Below are 19219 nucleotides of genomic sequence, written 5' to 3' on the forward strand. Positions count from 1 at the left end.
CCCTTCCTAACTGCGAGTCGCATTGCAATGCAGGATTGCTTTGTGACCGTGAACGCGGTCGCAAACCAATCGCAGTTTGCACCGTTTTGTAATGGATGTCATCTCCCACCTTCTATGGGGAAACAACCTTACTAAGATTTCTGGAATCAAAAGAGTCCTTCCTGACCCTAAGTTTCCTGAAACTAAAGTTACTGCTGCCACCATGGGGTGGTAACCCCAATCCCTGCCTCTCTCTGCAGTGCGAAGGCCTCCAAGTCAAGGGCTAGCTGTTGCTGCTGCAGCCTCAGCCTGGCCTCCTCCAGCCTTAGTTTCCTATGCTCCCTATCTAAAGAGTCATCTGGAGTTGGGCAGTTTGTCCCTTCTGATACAGAGCTGACATGAGAGTGGCAGGATGAGGATCTGTCCCTAGGTTTGGTAACCCTGTGCACTAGTCCCCTGGGAGCAAATGAGGGGCCTGCTGACATGGCCACCCTTGGCACTTACCTGTAGTGCTCCCAGCTACACTAGGGGGCTTACTAGGGACCCTGTGATCCTCTGAGGGACCCTCCTGACCATCCTCGGTGTTCAGATCCTCTCTTTCTAACACTGGGAGTGGGGAGGGGGGTGTATACTCTTCTTCCTTCTCCTCCTAACAGCTTGTTTCTGGTCATCCTGGAGGAGCAGGCCAAGAAGCCGAGCCGTGTTAGGGTTCCTCCCAGCCTTCGGGTTCCTGCTCTTCCACACTTCCCTCAGTTCCTGGAATGTGAGATCCTCATATGGAGAATCCATGTTTTGAGATGTGCTGGGCACTGCAGACGTGTGAAAGAGGTGTAGAGTGTGCCTGACCTCCCTAACTTCTAGCCTCTTTCTAGAGAAGTTTGGAGCAAGGGCTGTGCCAGCCCCCTCTCTTACCCAAACGTTAACAGACTATCCCTGCTACTAGGTATAAGTGTAAACCTAACTAGTAAGTGGTCTTTCTTGCAGAAAGCACCAAGTGAAAGAGCGTTAAGACAATTGCAAGAGCTTATCCCACGCTGCACCACCAATGTAGGAAGATTGCCTGGTGTGTGGTGGGTACCTACGGTACTTGCACCTTACACAGCTGAAGGAGAAGGCGGCGGAACATTCGTTTTTTGCACCGAAGCCGACCCCAGGGGGCGCTTTGCACGCGCACCAGTTACACTACACAAGGTCACATTCATGTCATGATCACGAGGAGATGAAGTGATCTGCCCAGGATCACAAGATGTTGAACCGACGCCGGGACTCGACCCCGGTTCCTCAGGTCCAAGGTCGGCAGCTCTGGGTGTAAGGGAGCGCCTCTCCCGCCCATAATAACAGCGAGGGCTTCTAAGCACTTCTAGAGTCTGAGCACAGACCCTGCTCACCAAAGCAACAGAAACCAAGGAGTAAAAACAAACAAACACAGAGGGGGGGGGAGGGGGGGGGCATAACTGGAGGCAGAAATAACAAAAGGAGGGGGGGCTATGCAGAGAAAGAAAGAAAACGAAACTCCCGCCCCTCTCTTCACTTTCACTTTCACCTCCTCTAGCTCCTCGCAGCGAGGCTCTCCCCGGTGAGTGATGACGCGCTGCTGTTCTGCCTTCTGATTGGTGGGTTTCCCCTCTCCCTCCTCTCTCTGGGACTGACTGAGCTCAGATCCTGTGAAGTTCTCTCCAGAGCTGGTCCTCACAGACTGATTGTCCCCTCTGTGACCTCACTGCTGCCCCCTCATCATGACCTGGGGTCCCCTCCTCCTGCTCCTTGGGGGGCTCTGTCTGCAACAGGCCCGGGCAGGTGAGTGACCTGGGGAGGGGGAGCACATCATGGGGGGAGAGGGGGTTCGTTTGTATAGTGTTAGGGAGGCAGGTGGCCCTCACTGGGGTCTGTGGAACAGAGAGATGAGGGGCTGTGTGTGGGGATCAGTGTAACACTCGGGTTGAGGGCTGTGTGTGGACATCAGTGTAACACAGAGTGGGGCTGTCTATGGACATCAGTGTAACACACGGAGTGAGGGCTGTGTGTGGACATCAGTGTAACACACGGGGTGAGGGTTGTGTGTGGACATCAGTGTAACACACGGGGTGAGGGCTGTGTGTGGGGATCACTGTAACACAGAGTGAGGGCTGTGTGTGGACATCAGTGTAACACAGAGTGAGGGCTGTGTGTGGACATCAGTGTAACACACTGGGTGAGGGCTGTGTGTGGGCATCAGTGTAACACACGGGGTGAGGGTTGTGTGTGGACATCAGTGTAACACACGGGGTGAGGGCTGTGTGTGGGGATCAGTGTAACACGAGGTGAGGGCTGTGTGGTGATCAGTATAACACAGGGTGAGGGCTGTGTGTGGATCAGTGTAACATGGGGTGAGGGCTGTCTGTGGACATCAGTGTAACACGGGTGAGGGCTGTGTGTGTGGATCAGTGTAACACACGGGGTGAGGGCTGTGTGGGGATCAGTGTAACACAGAGTGAGGGCTGTGTGTTGACATCAGTGTAATAACGGGTGGGGCTGTGTGGTGATCAGTGTAACACACGGTGAGGGCTGTGTGTGGACATCAGTGTAACACGGGGTGAGGGCTGTGTGTGGGGATCAGTGTAAGACACGGGGTGAGGGGTGTGTGTGGGGATCAGTGTAACACAGGGTGAGGGCTGCGTGTCTGGGGATGAGTGTAACACAGGGTTGGGGCTGAAAGTGGTGATGCGTATAACAGAGAGTGATGGCTGGTTGTGGGGATTCAAGTAACACGGGATGAGGTGTGTGAGGATAAATGTAACATGGGTATGGGCTGTGTGTGGGTATCCATGTAATACAGGGTGAGGCATGAGTTTTGGAGGATCAGTGTAACACAGGGTACCAGGTGTGTGGGAGATTCACTGTAACACATGGAGGGGCTGTGTGCACAATCAGTGTAAGACAATAGTGAGTGTGTACGTGGGAATCAGTGTAGCACACCACAACATAAGCCAAGCCACAAAGCTACCATGCAGCTCATACAACAAACACTCTTCAAGGTCAAAAAGTGTATTTGCTTAACACTTGGGGGATTTCCAGTCAATACTTGACTTCAGGGGTGCTTAAACTTTTCACTTCTGTGGTACCCACTGAATCACTACTGGTAGCGGGGGCCCCAACCATAATCAGCTTTAAGGGCTCACAGTGGAAATAAGCGCTATCACTGCAGGGGTATTGCTTACAAGAAAGGGTTGGGGCGCATCACTGCTCTCTATTCGTTGGGTTCATTGTCACTCTTAGTTGCTGCCTCCTAATTGGCCAGTACGTGCTGGGCGTCACTTCCTTTTCTTTCTGTGGAGCATGGATCAAGCACAGATTGCTTCCTCTTGATTAGTGTCCGTCCGCTGATCGCGCTGTGAATGAGGTAACAGTTCTCCTTCCCCTCCCACCAACCCCGTATGCTGTATTTCTTTTTCTCCTCCCACTCAGCACTTTTTCGTGTTCTACCCTGTTACTCTCCCTCCACCGTCACTTGCCCGTACTCCCACTCCATTTACCGTCCCATCCAAAAACAAGTTATGACGTGGTGCCAGCGCTGGCCGCATAATAACACTTTCCTAACTTTACTGTAGGAAAGTAGCCTCTTTCTAGCCTTGTTACCCCCACTTTTGGCCTGTTTGTGAGTATATGTCCGGGTGTTTTCACTGTCTCACTGGGATCCTGCTAGCCAGGGCCCAGTGCTCATAGTGAAAACCCTATGTTGTCAGTATGTTTGTGTAGGAAAGTACCATCTTGCCTGGCATGTTACCCCCATATTTCACTGTATATATGTTGTTTTAGTCTATGTGTCACTGGGACCCTGCCAGACAGGGCCCCAGTGCTCATAAGTGTGCCCTGTATGTGTTCCCTGTGTGATGACTAACTGTCTCACTGAGGCTCTACTAACCAGAACCTCAGTGGTTATGCTCTCTCTTTACTTTCTAAATTGTCACTAACAGGCTAGTGACCAATTTCACCAATTCACATTGGCATACTGGAACACCCTTACAATTCCTTAGTATATGGTACTGAGGTACCCAGGGTATTGGGGTTCCAGGAGATCCCTATGGGCTGCAGCATTTCTGTTGCCACCCACAGGGAGCTCTGACAATTCTTACACAGGCCTGCCACTGCAGCCTGAGTGAAATAACGTCCACGTTATTTCACAGCCATTTACCACTGCACTTAAGTAACTTATAAGTCACCTATATGTCTAACCTTTACCTGGTAAAGGTTGGGTGCTAAGTTACTTAGTGTGTGGGCACCCTGGCACTAGCCAAGGTGCCCCCACCTCGTTCAGGGCAAATTCCCCGGACTTTGTGAGTGCGGGGACACCATTTCACGCGTGCACTATACATAGGTCACTACCTATGTATAGCGTCACAATGGTAACTCCGAACATGGCCATGTAACATGTCTAAGATCATGGAATTGTCACCCCAATGCCATTCTGGCATTGGGGAAACAATTCCATGATCCCCCGAGTCTCTAGCACAGACCGGGGTGCTGCCTGTAGGAGGCTGGACTGGCTTGTAGTGAGTACCAAGGGGTACTTGCACCTTGCACCAGACCCAGTTATCCCTTATTAGTGTATAGGGTGTCTAGCAGCTTAGGCTGATAGATAATGGTAGCTTAGCAGAGCAGCTTAGGCTGAACTAGGAGACGTGTGAAGCTACTACAGTACCACAAGTGTCACTTGCACAATACCATAAGAAAACACAATACACAGTTATACTAAAAATAAAGGTACTTTATTTTTATGACAATATGTCACAGTATCTCAGAGTGTACCCTCAGAGTGAGGATAGCAAATATACACAAGTTATATGTACACAGTACTAAAAATATGCAGTATAGTCTTAGAAAACAGTGCAAACAATGTATAGTTACAATAGGATGCAATGGAGACACATAGGGATAGGGGCAACACAAACCATATACTCCAAAAGTGGAATGCGAACCACGAATGGACCCCAAACCTATGTGACCTTGTAGAGGGTCGCTGGGACTATTAGAAAATAGTTAGAGTTAGAAAACTAGCCCTCCCCAAGACCCTGAAAAGTGAGTGCAAAGTGCACTAAAGTTCCCAAGAAGACAAAGAAGTCGTGATAGAGGAATAATGCAGGAAAGACACAAACCAACAATGCAACACCGATGGATTTCCAATCTAGGGTACCTGTGGAACAAGGGGACCAAGTCCAAAAGTCACAAGCAAGTCGGAGATGGGCAAATGCCCAGGAAATGCCAGCTGTGGGTGCAAAGGAGCTTCTACTGGACAGAAGAAGCAAAGGTTTCTGCAGGAACGAAAAGGGCTAGAGACTTCCCCTTTGGTGGATGGATCCCTCTCGCCTTGGAGAGTCGTGCAGAAGTGTTTTCCTGCCGAAAGAACGCCAACAAGCCTTGCTAGCTGCAAATCGTGCGGTTAGCGTTTTTGGACGCTGCTGTGGCCCAGGAGGTCGCAAATTGGACCAGGAGGAAGAGGGGACGTCAAGCAAGACAAGGAGCCCTCTCAGCAGCAGGGAGCACCCGGAGAAGTGCCAGAAACAGGCACTACGAGGATGCGTGAAACGGTGCTCGCCGAAGTTGCACAAAGGAGTCCCACGTCGCCGGAGACCAACTTAGAAAGTCGTGCAATGCAGGTTAGAGTGCCGTGGACCCAGTCTTGGCTGTGCACAAAGGATTTCTGCCGGAAGTGCACAGGGGCCGGAGAAGTTGCAAAAGTCGCGGTTACCAACAATGCAGTCTGGAGTGGGGAGGCAAGGACTTACCTCCACCAAACTTGGACTGAAGAGTCACTGGACTGTGGGAGTCACTTGGACAGAGTTGCTGGATTCAAGGGACCTCGCTCGTCGTGCTGAGAGGAGACCCAAGGGACCGGTGATGCAGCTTTTTGGTGCCTGTGGTTGCAGGGGGAAGATTCCGTCGACCCACAGGAGATTTCTTCGGAGCTTCTAGTGCAGAGAGGAGGCAGACTACCCCCACAGCATGCACAAGCAGGAAAACAGTCGAGAAGGCGGCAGGATCAGCGTTACAGAGTTGCAGTAGTCGTCTTTGCTACTATGTTGCAGGTTTGCAGGCTTCCAGCGCGGTCAGCAGTCGATTCCTTATCAGAAGGTGAAGAGAGAGATGCAGAGGAACTCGGATGAGCTCTTGCATTCGTTATCTAAAGTTTCCCCAGAGACAGAGACCCTAAATAGCCAGAAAAGAGGGTTTGGCTACCTAGGAGAGAGGATAGGCTACTAACACCTGAAGGAGCCTATCAGAAGGAGTCTCTGACGTCACCTGGTGGCACTGGCCACTCAGAGCAGTCCAGTGTGCCAGCAGCACCTCTGTTTCCAAGATGGCAGAGGTCTGGAGCACATTGGAGGAGCTCTGGACACCTCCCAGGGGAGGTGCAGGTCAGGGGAGTGGTCACTCCCCTTTCCTTTGTCCAGTTTCGCGCCAGAGCAGGGGCTAAGGGGTCCCTGAACCGGTGTAGACTGGCTTATGCAGAATTGGGCACATCTGTGCCCAAGAAAGCATTTCCAGAGGCTGGGGGAGGCTACTCCTCCCCTGCCTTCACACCATTTTCCAAAGGGGGAGGGTGTAACACCCTCTCTCAGAGGATTCCTTTGTTCTGCCATCCTGGGACAAGCCTGGCTTGACCCCAGGGGGGCAGAAACCTGTCTGAGGGGTTGGCAGCAGCAGCAGCTGCAGTGAAACCCCAGAAAAGGCAGTTTGGCAGTACCAGGGTCTGTGCTACAGACCACTGGGATCATGGAATTGTCCCAATAATGCCAGGATGGCATAGAGGGGGCAATTCCATGATCTTAGACATGTTACATGGCCATATTCGGAGTTACCATTGTGAAGCTACATATAGGTAGTGACCTATATGTAGTGCACGCGTGTAATGGTGTCCCCGCACTCACAAAGTTCAGGGAATTGGCCCTGAACAATGTGGGGGCACCTTGGCTAGTGCCAGGGTGCCCTCACACTAAGTAACTTTGCACCCAACCTTTACCAGGTAAAGGTTAGACATATAGGTGACTTATAAGTTACTTAAGTGCAGTGGTAAATGGCTGTGAAATAACGTGGACGTTATTTCACTCAGGCTGCACTGGCAGGCCTGTGTAAGAATTGTCAGATCTCCCTATGGGTGGCACAAGAAATGCTGCAGCCCATAGGGATCTCCTGGAACCCCAATACCCTGGGTACCTCAGTACCATATACTAGGGAATTATAAGGGTGTTCCAGAAAGCCAATGTAAATTGGTAAAATTGGTCACTAGCCTGTTAGTGACAATTTGAAAGAAATGAGAGAGCATAACCACTGAGGTTCTGATTAGCAGAGCCTCAGTGAGACAGTTAGGCACTACACAGGGAACACATACATATAGGCCACAAACTTATGAGCACTGGGGTCCTGACTAGCAGGGTCCCAGTGACACATAACAAACATACTGAAAACATAGGGTTTTCACTATGAGCACTGGGCCCTGGCTAGCAGGATCCCAGTGAGACAGTGAAAACACCCTGACATACACTCACAAACAGGCCAAAAGTGGGGGTAACAAGGCTAGAAAGAGGCTACTTTCTCACACTGCCAAACTACCTTTCCCGGGGTTTCACTGCAGCTGCTGCCAACCCCTCAGACAGGTTTCTGCCCTCCTGGGATCCAGCCAGGCCTGGCCCAGGAAGGCAGAACAAAGGACTTCCTCAGAGAGAGGGTGTTACACCCTCTCCCTTTGGAAATAGGTGTCAGGGCTGGGGAGGAGTAGCCTCCCCCAGCCTCTGGAAATGCTTTGATGGGCACAGATGCTGCCCATCTCTGCATAAGCCAGTCTACACCGGTTCAGGGATCCCCCAGCCCTGCTCTGGCGCGAAACTGGACAAAGGAAAGGGGAGTGACCACTCCCCTGACCTGCACCTCCCAGGGGAGGTGCGCAGAGCTCTTCCAGTGTGCTCCAGACCTCTGCCATCTTGGAAACAGAGGTGCTGCTGGCACACTGGACTGCTCTGAGTGGCCAGTGCCAGCAGGTGACGTCAGAGACTCCTTCTGATAGGCTCTTACCTGTGTTGCTAGCCTATCCTCCTTCCTAGGTAGCCAAACCTCCTTTTCTGGCTATTTAGGGTCTCTGCTTTGGGGAATTCTTTAGATAACGAATGCAAGTGCTCATCAGAGTTCCTCTGCATCTCTCTCTTCACCTTCTGCCAAAGGATCGACAGCTGACTGCTCAGGACGCCTGCAAAACCGCAACAAAGTAGCAAAGACGACTACTGCAACCTTGTATCACTGATCCTGCCGCGTTCTCTACTGTTTTCCTGGTGGTGCATGCTCTGGGGGTAGTTTGCCTCCTCTCTGCACTAGTAGGTCTGAAGAAATCTCCTGTGGGTCGACGGAATCTTCCCCCTGCAACCGCAGGCAACAAAAGACTGCATCACCGGTCCTCTGGGTCCCCTCTCAGCACGACGAGCATGGTCCCTGGAACTCAGCAACTCTGTCCAAGTGACTCCCACAGTCCAGTGACTCTTCAGTCCAAGTTTGGTGGAGGTAAGTCCTTGCCTCCCCACGCTAGACTGCATTGCTGGGTACCGCGTGATTTGCATCTGCTCCGGCTCCTGTGCACTCTTCCAGGATTTCCTTCGTGCACAGCCAAGCCTGGGTCCCTGACACTCTAACCTGCAGTGCACAACCTCCTAAGTTATCCTCCGGCGTCGTGGGACTTCCTTTTGTGTCTTCGGGTAAGCTCCGGTTCACTCCTCTTCATAGTGTCTGTTCCGGTACTTCTGCGGGTGCTGCCTGCTTCTGTGAGGGCTCCCTGACTTGCTGGGCACCCCCTCTGTCTCCTCATGCAAGTGGCGACATCCTGGTCCCTCCTGGGCCACAGCAGCATCCAAAAACCCTAACCGCGACCCTTGCAGCTAGCAATATTTGTTTGCGGTCTTTCTGCGTGGGAACACCTCTGCAAGCTTCTTCACGACGTGGGACATCCATCCTCCAAAGGGGAAGTTCCTAGTCCTCTTCGTTCTTGCAGAATCCACAGCTTCTACCGTCCGGTGGCAGCTTCTTTGCACCCTCAGCTGGCATTTCCTGGGCATCTGCCCAATCTCGACTTTGCCGCGACTCTTGGACTTGGTCCCCTTGTTCCACAGGTACTTTCGTCCGGAAATCTACTTTGGTTGTATTGCTGGTGTTGGTCTTCCTTGCAGAATTCCCCTATCACGACTTCTGTGTTCTCTGGGGAATATAGATGCACTTTACACCTACTTTTCAGGGTCTTGGGGTGGGCTATTTTTCTAACCCTCACTGTTTTCTTACAGTCCCAGCGACCCTCTACAAGCTCACATAGGTTTGGGGTCCATTCGTGGTTCGCATTCCACTTTTGGAGTATATGGTTTGTGTTGCCCCTATACCTATGTGCTCCTATTGCAATCTACTGTAACTTTACATTGGTTGCATTACTTCTTTTTGCTATTACTGCATATTTTTGGTATTGTGTACATATATCTTGTGTATATTTGGCATCCTCACACTGAGGGTACTAACTGAGATACTTTTGGCATATTGTCATAAAAATAAAGTACCTTTATTTTTAGTATATCTGTGTATTGTGTTTTCTTATGATATTGTGCATATGACACCAGTGGTATAGTAGGAGCTTTGCATGTCTCCTAGTTCAGCCTAAGCTGCTCTGCTATACCTTCTATCAGCCTAAGCTGCTGGAAACACCTCTTCTACACTAATAAGGGATAACTGGGCCTGGTACAGAGTGTAAGTACCCCTTGGTACCCACTACAAGCCAGGCCAGCCTCCTACATTGGTTGTGCAGCGGTGGGATAAGTACTTGCAACTACTTACCACTTTGTCATTTTGTACTTTTCATAAGAGAATAATATACAAAACAAGTTCAGTGTATGTACACCTAACCAAAAAGTTTTGCTTTTCTCCTCTTTCACTTTCTACTAAGTGCTGAAAAGTACTCTAAAACTTCTAAAAGTTTCCAAAAAGTTTGAAAAAGTGTTTTCTCTGTTCTTTAAAAAGTTATGAAACTTTTTCTCTCTTCTCACTGTCTCTAAACCAAAAAGTTTTGTTTTTCTTCTCTTACTCTATTGCTAAGTGCTGAAAAGTACCTCTAAACCTTCTAAAAGTTTCTAAAAAGTTAAAAAAGTTTTTTTTCTGTTTCCTTAAAAAGTCCTGAAACTTTTTCTTTCTGTCCCTAAACCCTTTTCTATCATGTCTGGCACAGGTCCTACTCTTGATCTGGCCAGCACAGCTTATGACCTCCTTAGCTGGAAAGGTTTGAGGAGTCTCTGCATTGAAAGAGGTTTAGGGGTAGGGAAGAATCCCTCTAGAGAACTGTTAAATAACATGCTCATTGAAAATGATAAGGCCTTAGCTGGCACATCTGTTGAGAAGTTAGGAGATGGCTCACATTCTGACTCTGGGGTAATCCCAGTAAGAGTGTTAGATGGTAACCTTACCAATCTGCCCCTTAGCAGACGAACTAGCATAGCTGGTACTAATGTGAGCTCTCATCATAGTAGGGATGGTCTTCCTGCAGGTCAGGTTGTTAGAGTGCCAACTGTAAGGGACATTTCACCCTCTGTTCATTCACATCATTCTTCTGTGTCAAAGCATGCCCAACCCACCCACCCTGATGACAGAATGTTAGAAAGGGAGCTCAATAGATTGAGAGTGGAAGAGTCCAGGCTGAATCTTAAACAGCAACAGCTGGCTCTAGACAGGGAATCTTTAGACTTAGAAAAAGAAAGACAGAGGTTGGGGTTTGGACCCCTTGGTGGCAGCAGCAGTATTACAGATAGTAATCCTGTAAAAGAGCATGATTCTAGGAATCTGCATAAGATAGTTCCCCCTTACAAGGAGGGGGATGACATTAACAAGTGGTTTGCTGCACTTGAGAGGGCATGTGTTGTACAGGGGGTCCCTCAAAGGCAGTGGACTGCTATCCTATGGCTATCATTTAGTGGAAAAGGTAGGGATAGGCTCCTTACTGTTAAGGAAAGTGACGCCAATAATTTTACAGTTTTGAAGAATGCACTCTTGGATGGATTTGGCATAATCACTGAACAATACAGGATTAAGTTCAGAGAAACCAGAAAAGAGCCCTCACAAGACTGGGTTGACTTTGTTGACTATTCAGTGAAGGCCTTGGAGGGGTGGTTACATGGCAGTAAAGTTTCTGACTATGAAAGCCTGCATAATCTGATCCCGAGAGAGCATATTCTGAATAACTGTGTGTCTGACTTGTTACACCAATATCTAGTGGACTCAGATCTGACCTCTCCCCAAGAATTGGGAAAGAAGGCAGACAAATGGGTCAGACCAAGAGTGAACAGAAAAGTTCATACAGGGGGTGACAGGGATGGCAAGAAGAAAGATGGCGAGAAATCTCAGGATAAGCATGGGGATAAGGGTAAAACCAAAGATCCTTCTTCAAATCCTAAACACTCTTCAGGGGGTGGGGATAAATCAAATTCTTCCTCTTTTACACAACATACACACATTAAAAAGCCTTGGTGCTATGTGTGTAAAAATAAAGGCCATTGGCAAGGGGATACGTCCTGTCCAGGTAAACCCCCTGAGCAAACCACCACTAATACATCAAACTCTAGTGCCCCTAGCATTAGTGGTAATATTGGTGGGACTGCTGGCAACAGTCAAAGTAAGGGTGTAGTTGGGTTCACTTATGGGTCCATCATAGAAACTGGGGTGGTCAGTCCCAAGACAGTTTCTGTCACACCTAGTGGCATTGGCCTTGCCACACTGGCTGCTTGTCCCCTTACAATGGATAAGTACAGGCAGACAGTTTCAATAAATGGTGTTGAGGCCCAAGCCTACAGGGACACAGGTGCCAGTATCACTTTGGTGACTGAAAACCTAGTGGCTTCTGAACAACACATCATTGGGCAACAGTACAAGATTATTGATGTCCATAACTCCATTAAGTTTCTTCCCTTAGCTATAGTTCAGCTTAGTTGGGGTGGAGTTACTGGCCCTAAGCAGGTGGTAGAGTCACCTAGCTTACCTGTAGACTGTCTCTTAGGTAATGACCTAGAGGCCTCAGGTTGGGCTGAGGTAGAGTTTTATACCCATGCAGCCATGCTGGGTATCCCTGAGGAATTGTTCCCTCTCATTTCTACTGAAATGAAAAAGCAAAGGAGAGAAGAAAACCTGAAAACTCAGGATCCCTCTCCAACAACAGGTAAAAAGGGTATCACAGTATCCCCTAATCACCCTCCCATTCAGGATACCATTCCTGTGGTAGGAGAAACCTCTCCTGGGGTGGCACCTGCACCAAGGGAACCGTCAGCTGGCACAGCTGTACTCCCTGAGGTGGAAGTACCTCTCTGTGGGATAACTAATATTGGTGAGAAAAAGTCCACCATTGTAGTTAACACAGAGCATCCCTCCAACCCTCCCAGAGAAACTTTAGTGCAGCAACCCTGCACTGCCTCAAAACACTTAGGACAGCAGACCTGCCCTAGTGTGGAGCTCATAGGACAGCATCCCTGCCCTGCTCCAAAACAAGAGAAACAGCATCCCTGTTCTCTCTTACAGTCATATGGACAAAGTTTTTGCCCAGCTATGGCTTTACTGAAACAGCATCCCTGTCTGGCATTCCCATCACTAGAAATAGGTCCAGTGGACAATTTCCACTGTTCTAAACTAAAACTTACTGATAGGAACTCTGAGAATATATCTTCACATTGTTGGTTAGCTAAAAAACGTCAAACAGGGTGGTTTACATCCCCACAGGGAATTAACCATATAGTGGATGATAAAGGGAGTAATCAGTCTATTGCAGAGCTACTCTCCACTTATCACCACTTAGAGAATAAAGAATCAACTGGCCAAGGTTAGCCTTATTGTCCTTCGTTTGGGGGGGGGGAGGGTTGTGTGAGAAAGTAGCCTCTTTCTAGCCTTGTTACCCCCACTTTTGGCCTGTTTGTGAGTATATGTCAGGGTGTTTTCACTGTCTCACTGGGATCCTGCTAGCCAGGGCCCAGGGCTCATAGTGAAAACCCTATGTTGTCAGTATGTTTGTTCTGTGTCACTGGGACCCTGCTAGCCAGGACCCCAGTGCCCATACGTTTGTGGCCTATATGTGTTCCCTGTGTGATGCCTAGCTGTCTCACTGAGGCTCTGCTAACCAGAACCTCAGTGGTTATGCTCTCTCTGTACAAATTGTCACTAACAGGCTAGTGCCAAATTTTACCAATTTACATTGGCATACTGGAACACCCTTATAATTCCCTAGTATATGGTACTGAGGTACCCAGGGTATTGGGGTTCCAGGAGATCCCTATGGGCTGCAGCATTTCTTTTGCCACCCATAGGGAGCTCTAACAATTCTTACACAGGCCTGCCACTGCAGCCTGAGTGAAATAACGTCCACGTTATTTCACAGCCATTTACCACTGCACTTAAGTAACTTATAAGTCACCTATATGTCTCACCTTTACCTGGTAAAGGTTGGGTGCTAAGTTCCTTAGTGTGCGGGCACCCTGGCACTAGCCAAGGTGCCCCCACATTGTTCAGGGCAAATTCCCCGGACTTTGTGAGTACGAGGACACCATTACACGCGTGCACTATACATAGATCACTACCTATGTATAGCTTCACAATGGTAACTCCGAACATGGCCATGTAACATGTCTAAGATCCTGAAATTGCCCCCCCCAATGCCATCCTGGCATTGGTGAGACAATCCCATGATCCCCCGGGTCTCTAGCACAGAACCTGGGTACTGCCAAACTGCCTTTTCAGGGTTTGCACTGCAGCTGCTGCTGCTGCCAGCCCCTCAGACAGGTTTCTGCCCCCCTGGGGTCCAGGCAGCCCTGGCCCAGGAAGGCAGAACAAAGGATTTCCTCTGAGAGAGGGTGTGACACCCTCTCCCTTTGGAAATAGGTGTGAAGGCTGGGGAGGAGTAGACTCCCCCAGCCTCTGGAAATGCTTTAATGGGCACAGATGCTGCCCATCTCTGCATAAGCCAGTCTACAACGGTTTAGGGATCCCCTACGAAACTGGATAAATGAAAGGGGAGTGACCACTCCCCTGACCTGCACCTCCCCTGGGAGGTGCCCAGAGCTCCTCCAGTGTGCTCCAGACCTCTGCCATCTTGGAAACAGAGGTGCTGCTGGCACACTGGACTGCTCTGAGTGGCCAGGGCCAGCAGGTGACATCAGAGACTCCTTCTGATAGGTTCTTACCTGTGTTGCTAGCCTATCCTCCTTCCTAGGTAGCCAAACCTCCTTTTCTGGTTATTTACGGTCTCTGCTTTGGGGAATTCTTTAGATAACGAATGCAAGAGCTCATCAGAGTTCCTCTGCATCTCTCTCTTCACCTTCTGCCAAGGAATCGACTGCTGACCGCGCTGGAAGCCTGCAAAACTGCAACAAAGTAGCAAAGACGACTACTGCGACCTTGTAACGCTGATCCTGCCGCCTTCTTGACTGTTTTCCTGGTGGTGCATGCTGTGGGGGTAGTCTGCCTCCTCTCTGCACTAAAAGCTCAGAAGAAATCTCCCGTGGGTCGACGGAATCTTCCCCCTGCAACCGCAGGCACCAAAGAACTGCATCACCGGTCCTCTGGGTCTCCTCTCAGCACGACGAGCGAGGTGCCTTGAACTCAGCAACTCTGTCCAAGTGACTCCCACAGTCCAGTGGATCTTCAGTACAAGTTTGGTGGAGGTAAGTCCTTGCCTCCCCACGCCAGACTGCATTGTTGGGAACCGCGTGATTTGCAGCTGCTCCTGCTCCTGTGCACTCTTCCAGGATTTCCTTTGTGCGCAGCCAAGCCTGGGTCCCCGGCACTCTAACCTGCAGTGCACGACCTCCTGAGTTGTCCTCCGGCGTCGTGGGACCTTCCTTTGGGACTTCGGGTGAGCTCCGGTTCACTCCATTTCATAGTGCCTGTTCCGGCACTTCTGCGGGTGCTGCTTGCTTCTGAGTGGGCTCCTTGTCTTGCTGGGCGCCCCCTCTGTCTCCTCACGCAGTTGGCGACATCCTGGTCCATCCTGGGCCACAGCAGCATCCAAAAACCCTAACCACGACCCTTGCAGCTAGCAAGGCTTGTTTGCGGTCTTTCTGCACGGAAACACCTCTGCACGACTCTTCACGACGTGGGACATCCATTCTCCAAAGGGGAAGTTTCTAGCCCTTGTCGTTCTTGCAGAATCCACAGCTTCTACCATCCGGTGGCAGCTTCTTTGCACCCACAGCTGGCATTTCCTGGGCATCTGCCCACTCCCGACTTGCTCGTGACTTTTGGACTTGGTCCCCTTGTTCCACAGGTACTCTCATCAGGAAATTCATCGTTGTTGCATTGCTGGTGTTGTTGTTTCTGGCAGAATTCCCCTATCACGACTTCTGTGCTCTTTGGGGAACTAAGGGCACTTTGCACCCACTTTTCAGGGTCTTGGGGTGGGCTATTTTTCTAACCCTCATTGTTTTCTTACAGTCCCAGCGACCCTCTACGAGGTTTGGGGTCCATTCATGATTCGCATTCCACTTTTGGAGTATATGGTTTGTGTTGCCCCTATACCTATGTGCTCCTATTGCAATCTACTGTAACTTTACATTGCTTGCATTACTTCCTTTTGCTATTTACTGCATCATTTTGGTTTGTGTACATATATCTTGTGTATATAAGTTATCCTCATACTGAGGGTACTCACTGAGATACTTTTGGCATATTGTCATAAAAATAAAGTACCTTTATTTTTAGTATATCTGTGTATTGTGTTTTCTTATGATATTGTGCATATGACACCAGTGGTATAGTAGGAGCTTTACATGTCTCCTAGTTCAGCCTAAGCTGCTTTGCCATAGCTACCTTCTATCAGCCTAAGCTGCTAGAAACACCTCTTCTACACTAATAAGGGATAACTGGACCTGGCACAAGTTGTAAGTACCTCTGGTACCCACTACAAGCCAGGCCAGCCTCCTACATTGGTTGTGCAGCGGTGGGATAAGTACTTGTAACTACTTACCACTTTGTCATTGTGTACTTTTCATAAGAGAATAATATACAAAACAAGTTCAGTGTATGTACACCTAACCAAAAAGTTTTGCTTTTCTCCTCTTACACTTTCTACTAAGTGCTGAAAAGTACTCTAAAACTTCTAAAAGTTTCCAAAAAGTTTGAAAAAGTGTTTTCTCTGTTCTTTAAAAAGTTCTGAAACCTTTTCTCTCTTCTCACTGTCTCTAAACCTTCTCTAATCATGTCTGATGTAGAGTCTGCTCTTAAAATGGTCAATACTACTTATGACAATTTGAATTACAAGAGCCTAAGGAGTCTCTGCTTAGATAGAGGTTTAGTGATAGGAAAGAACCCCACAAAAGAGTTTCTATATAACATGCTTATTGTGAATGATGAGTCCCAAGCAGGCACTTCAAATGAGAAGTTAATAGATGGCTCCCATTCTGACTCGGGATAACCTTGAGGGAGGCGGGGAGGGTTCTGTTCCAAATCCGCCCCCTAGCAGACCACATAGCAATGCTGGTAGTAATAGGAGCTCCCATCATAGTAGGGATGTTTTTATTCCTGGAGGCCAGGTTGTTAGAGTCCAGTCAGTTAGGGACAGATCTCCCTCTGTTGTTTCCAATTTATCTTCTGTGTCCAAGCATTCCCAACCCACCCACCCTAAAGACAACATGTTAGAAAGGGAACTCAAAAAGTTGAGAGTGGAAGAGACCAGACTGAAGCTTAAACAGCAACAGCTGGCTCTAGACAGGGAATCCCTAGACCTGGAGAAGGAGAGACAGAGATTGGGGTTAGGACCCCATGGTGGCAGCAATAGCAGTATTCCTGATAGTAATCCTGTTAGAGAGAATGATTCCAGGAATCTGCACAAGATAGTTCCCCCTTACAAGGAGGGGGATGACTTCAACAAGTGGATTGCTACACTTGAGAGGGCCTGTATGGTACAGGTGGTCCCTCATAGGCAGTTGGCTGCTATATTGTGGCTATCTTTCAATGGAAAGGGTAGGGATAGGCTCCTTACTGTTAGAGAAAGTGATGCTAACAATTTTGCAGTTTTGAAGGATGCACTCTTGGATGGATTTGGCTTAACCACTGAACAATACAGGATTAAGTTCAGAGACACCAGAAAAGAGTCCTCACAAGACTGGATAGACTTTGTTGACTTATCAGTGAAGGCCTTGGAGGGGTGGTTACATGGCAGTAAAGTTTCTGACTATGAAAGCCTGTATAATCGCATTCTGAGAGAGCATATTCTGAATAACTGCGTGTCTGACTTGTTACACCAATATCTAGTGGACTCAGATCTGACCTCTCCCCAAGAATTGGGAAAGAAGGCAGACAAATGGGTCAGAACAAGAGTGAACAGAAAAGTTCATACGGGGGGTGACAAGGATGGCAAGAAGAAGGGTGGTAAGTAATCTGACAAGGGTGGGGACAAAAGTAAAAATGAGTCTTCATCAGGCCCACAAAAATCCTCTGGTGGGTCCAAATCCTCTTCAAATCAAGTTAAAAAGCCTTGGTGTTATTTGTGTAAAGTCAAAGGCCATTGGACAACTGATGCCAGTTGTCCAAAGAAAAACACCAAACCTCCCACTACCACAACCCCTACTGCACATTCTAGTGCCCCTAGTAATAGCAGTGGTGGTGGGAGCAAACCTACTAATAGCCAATCCAAGGGAGTAGCTGGGCTCACTTTTGGTAATTTAGTTGGGGTTGGTCTTGTTAGGGAGACCACAGAGGCTGTGTTAGTCTCTGAAGGTGCCATTGATTTGGCCACCTTGGTTGCTTGTCCCCTAAATATGGATAAGTACAAGCAACTTCCCCTAATAAATGGTGTTGAGGTTCAGGCCTACAGGGACACAGGTGCCAGTGTTACCATGGTAATAGAGAAACTGGTACACCCTGAACAACACCTACTTGGTCACCAGTACCAAGTGACAGACGCTCATAACAACACTCTTAGCCACCCCATGGCTGTTGTGAATCTCAACTGGGGGGGGGTTACTGGTCCAAAGAAAGTTGTGGTTGCCTCAGATGTACCTGTAGACTGTCTACTAGGGAACGATTTAGAGACATCAGGCAGAAGTGGAGTTGGAGGCCCATGCAGCAGTGCTGGGCATTCCTGGGCATATTTTTGCTTTGACAAGGGCTCAGGCCAAAAAGCAAAAAGGACAGGGTAACTTGGATCCTGGAATAATGGACCAAGTGCTCCCTAAAGCTAGGGGTAGCAAGGTTAAATCCCTACCCACTATCCCTCCCTCTACAGGTGATTCTCCTTCTGAGGAAGAAGAATTTCCTCCCTGTGCAGAACCTTCACCAGATGAGCTGGCAGCAGACACTGCTGAGCTTTTGGGTGAAGGGGGGCCTGCCAGGGAAAAGCTGAGTGTGGCACAGCAAACATGTCCCACATTAGAGGGTCTCAGACAGCAAGCTGTCAAGCAGCAAAATGGGGATGTCAGTGACTCACACAGAGTTTACTGGGAGGACAACATCTTGTACACAGAGGCAAGGGACCCAAAACCTGGAGCAGCCAGGAGATTGGTCATTCCCCTGCAGTACAGAGAGTTCCTCCTAACTCTGGCACATGACATTCCTTTCGCTGGGCATTTAGGCCAGATCAAAACATGGGAGAGGCTTGTCCCCCTATTTCACTGGCCTAGGATGTCAGAGGACACAAAATATTTTTGTAAGTCTTGTGTGACCTGCCAAGCCAGTGGCAAGACTGGTGGCACACCAAAGGCTCCCCTTATTCCACTACCTGTGGTTAGGGTCCCATTTGAAAGGGTAGGGGTTGACATAGTTGGCCCCCTTGACCTTCCTACTGCTTCAGGCAATAGGGTTATCTTGGTGGTTATGGACCATGCCACAAGATATCCTGAAGCAATTCCTCTAAGGACCACTACAGCACCTGCAGTGGCAAAGGCCCTCCTGAGAATCTTTTCTAGGGTGGGTTTCCCAAAAGAGGTTATATCAGACAGGGGTAGCAACTTTATGTCTGCATACTTGAAAGCTATGTGGAAGGAATGTGGTGTAACATACGAATTCACCACTCCTTATCATCCACAGACTAATGGACTGGTAGAGAGATTTAATAAAACTCTCAAAGGAATGATAATGGGACTCCCTGAAAAACTCAGGAGGAGATGGGATGCCCTGTTACCTTGCCTCCTTTTTGCTTACAGGGAGGTACACCAGAAAGGAGTGGGCTCTAGCCCCTTTGAACTCCTATTTGGACACCCTGTAAGAGGTCCACTAATAC

General features: G+C 49.0%; 1 protein-coding gene across 1 annotated transcript in view; it reads left to right on the plus strand.

Moving 5' to 3' along the window:
- Window positions 1–1629: 1629 nt before the first annotated feature.
- The window catches only part of LOC138301428 (RLA class I histocompatibility antigen, alpha chain 11/11-like), a 338345-nt gene continuing 320755 nt past the window's right edge, over window positions 1630–19219 (plus strand). Inside the window, exon 1 of the mRNA XM_069241918.1 lies at window positions 1630–1776. Coding sequence (XP_069098019.1) covers window positions 1716–1776 — 61 coding nt within the window. The 5' untranslated portion in view covers window positions 1630–1715. The remainder of the gene's footprint in view (window positions 1777–19219) is intronic.

The sequence above is a fragment of the Pleurodeles waltl genome, chromosome 6, assembly GCF_031143425.1.
Source record: "Pleurodeles waltl isolate 20211129_DDA chromosome 6, aPleWal1.hap1.20221129, whole genome shotgun sequence".
Taxonomy (NCBI): domain Eukaryota; kingdom Metazoa; phylum Chordata; class Amphibia; order Caudata; family Salamandridae; genus Pleurodeles; species Pleurodeles waltl.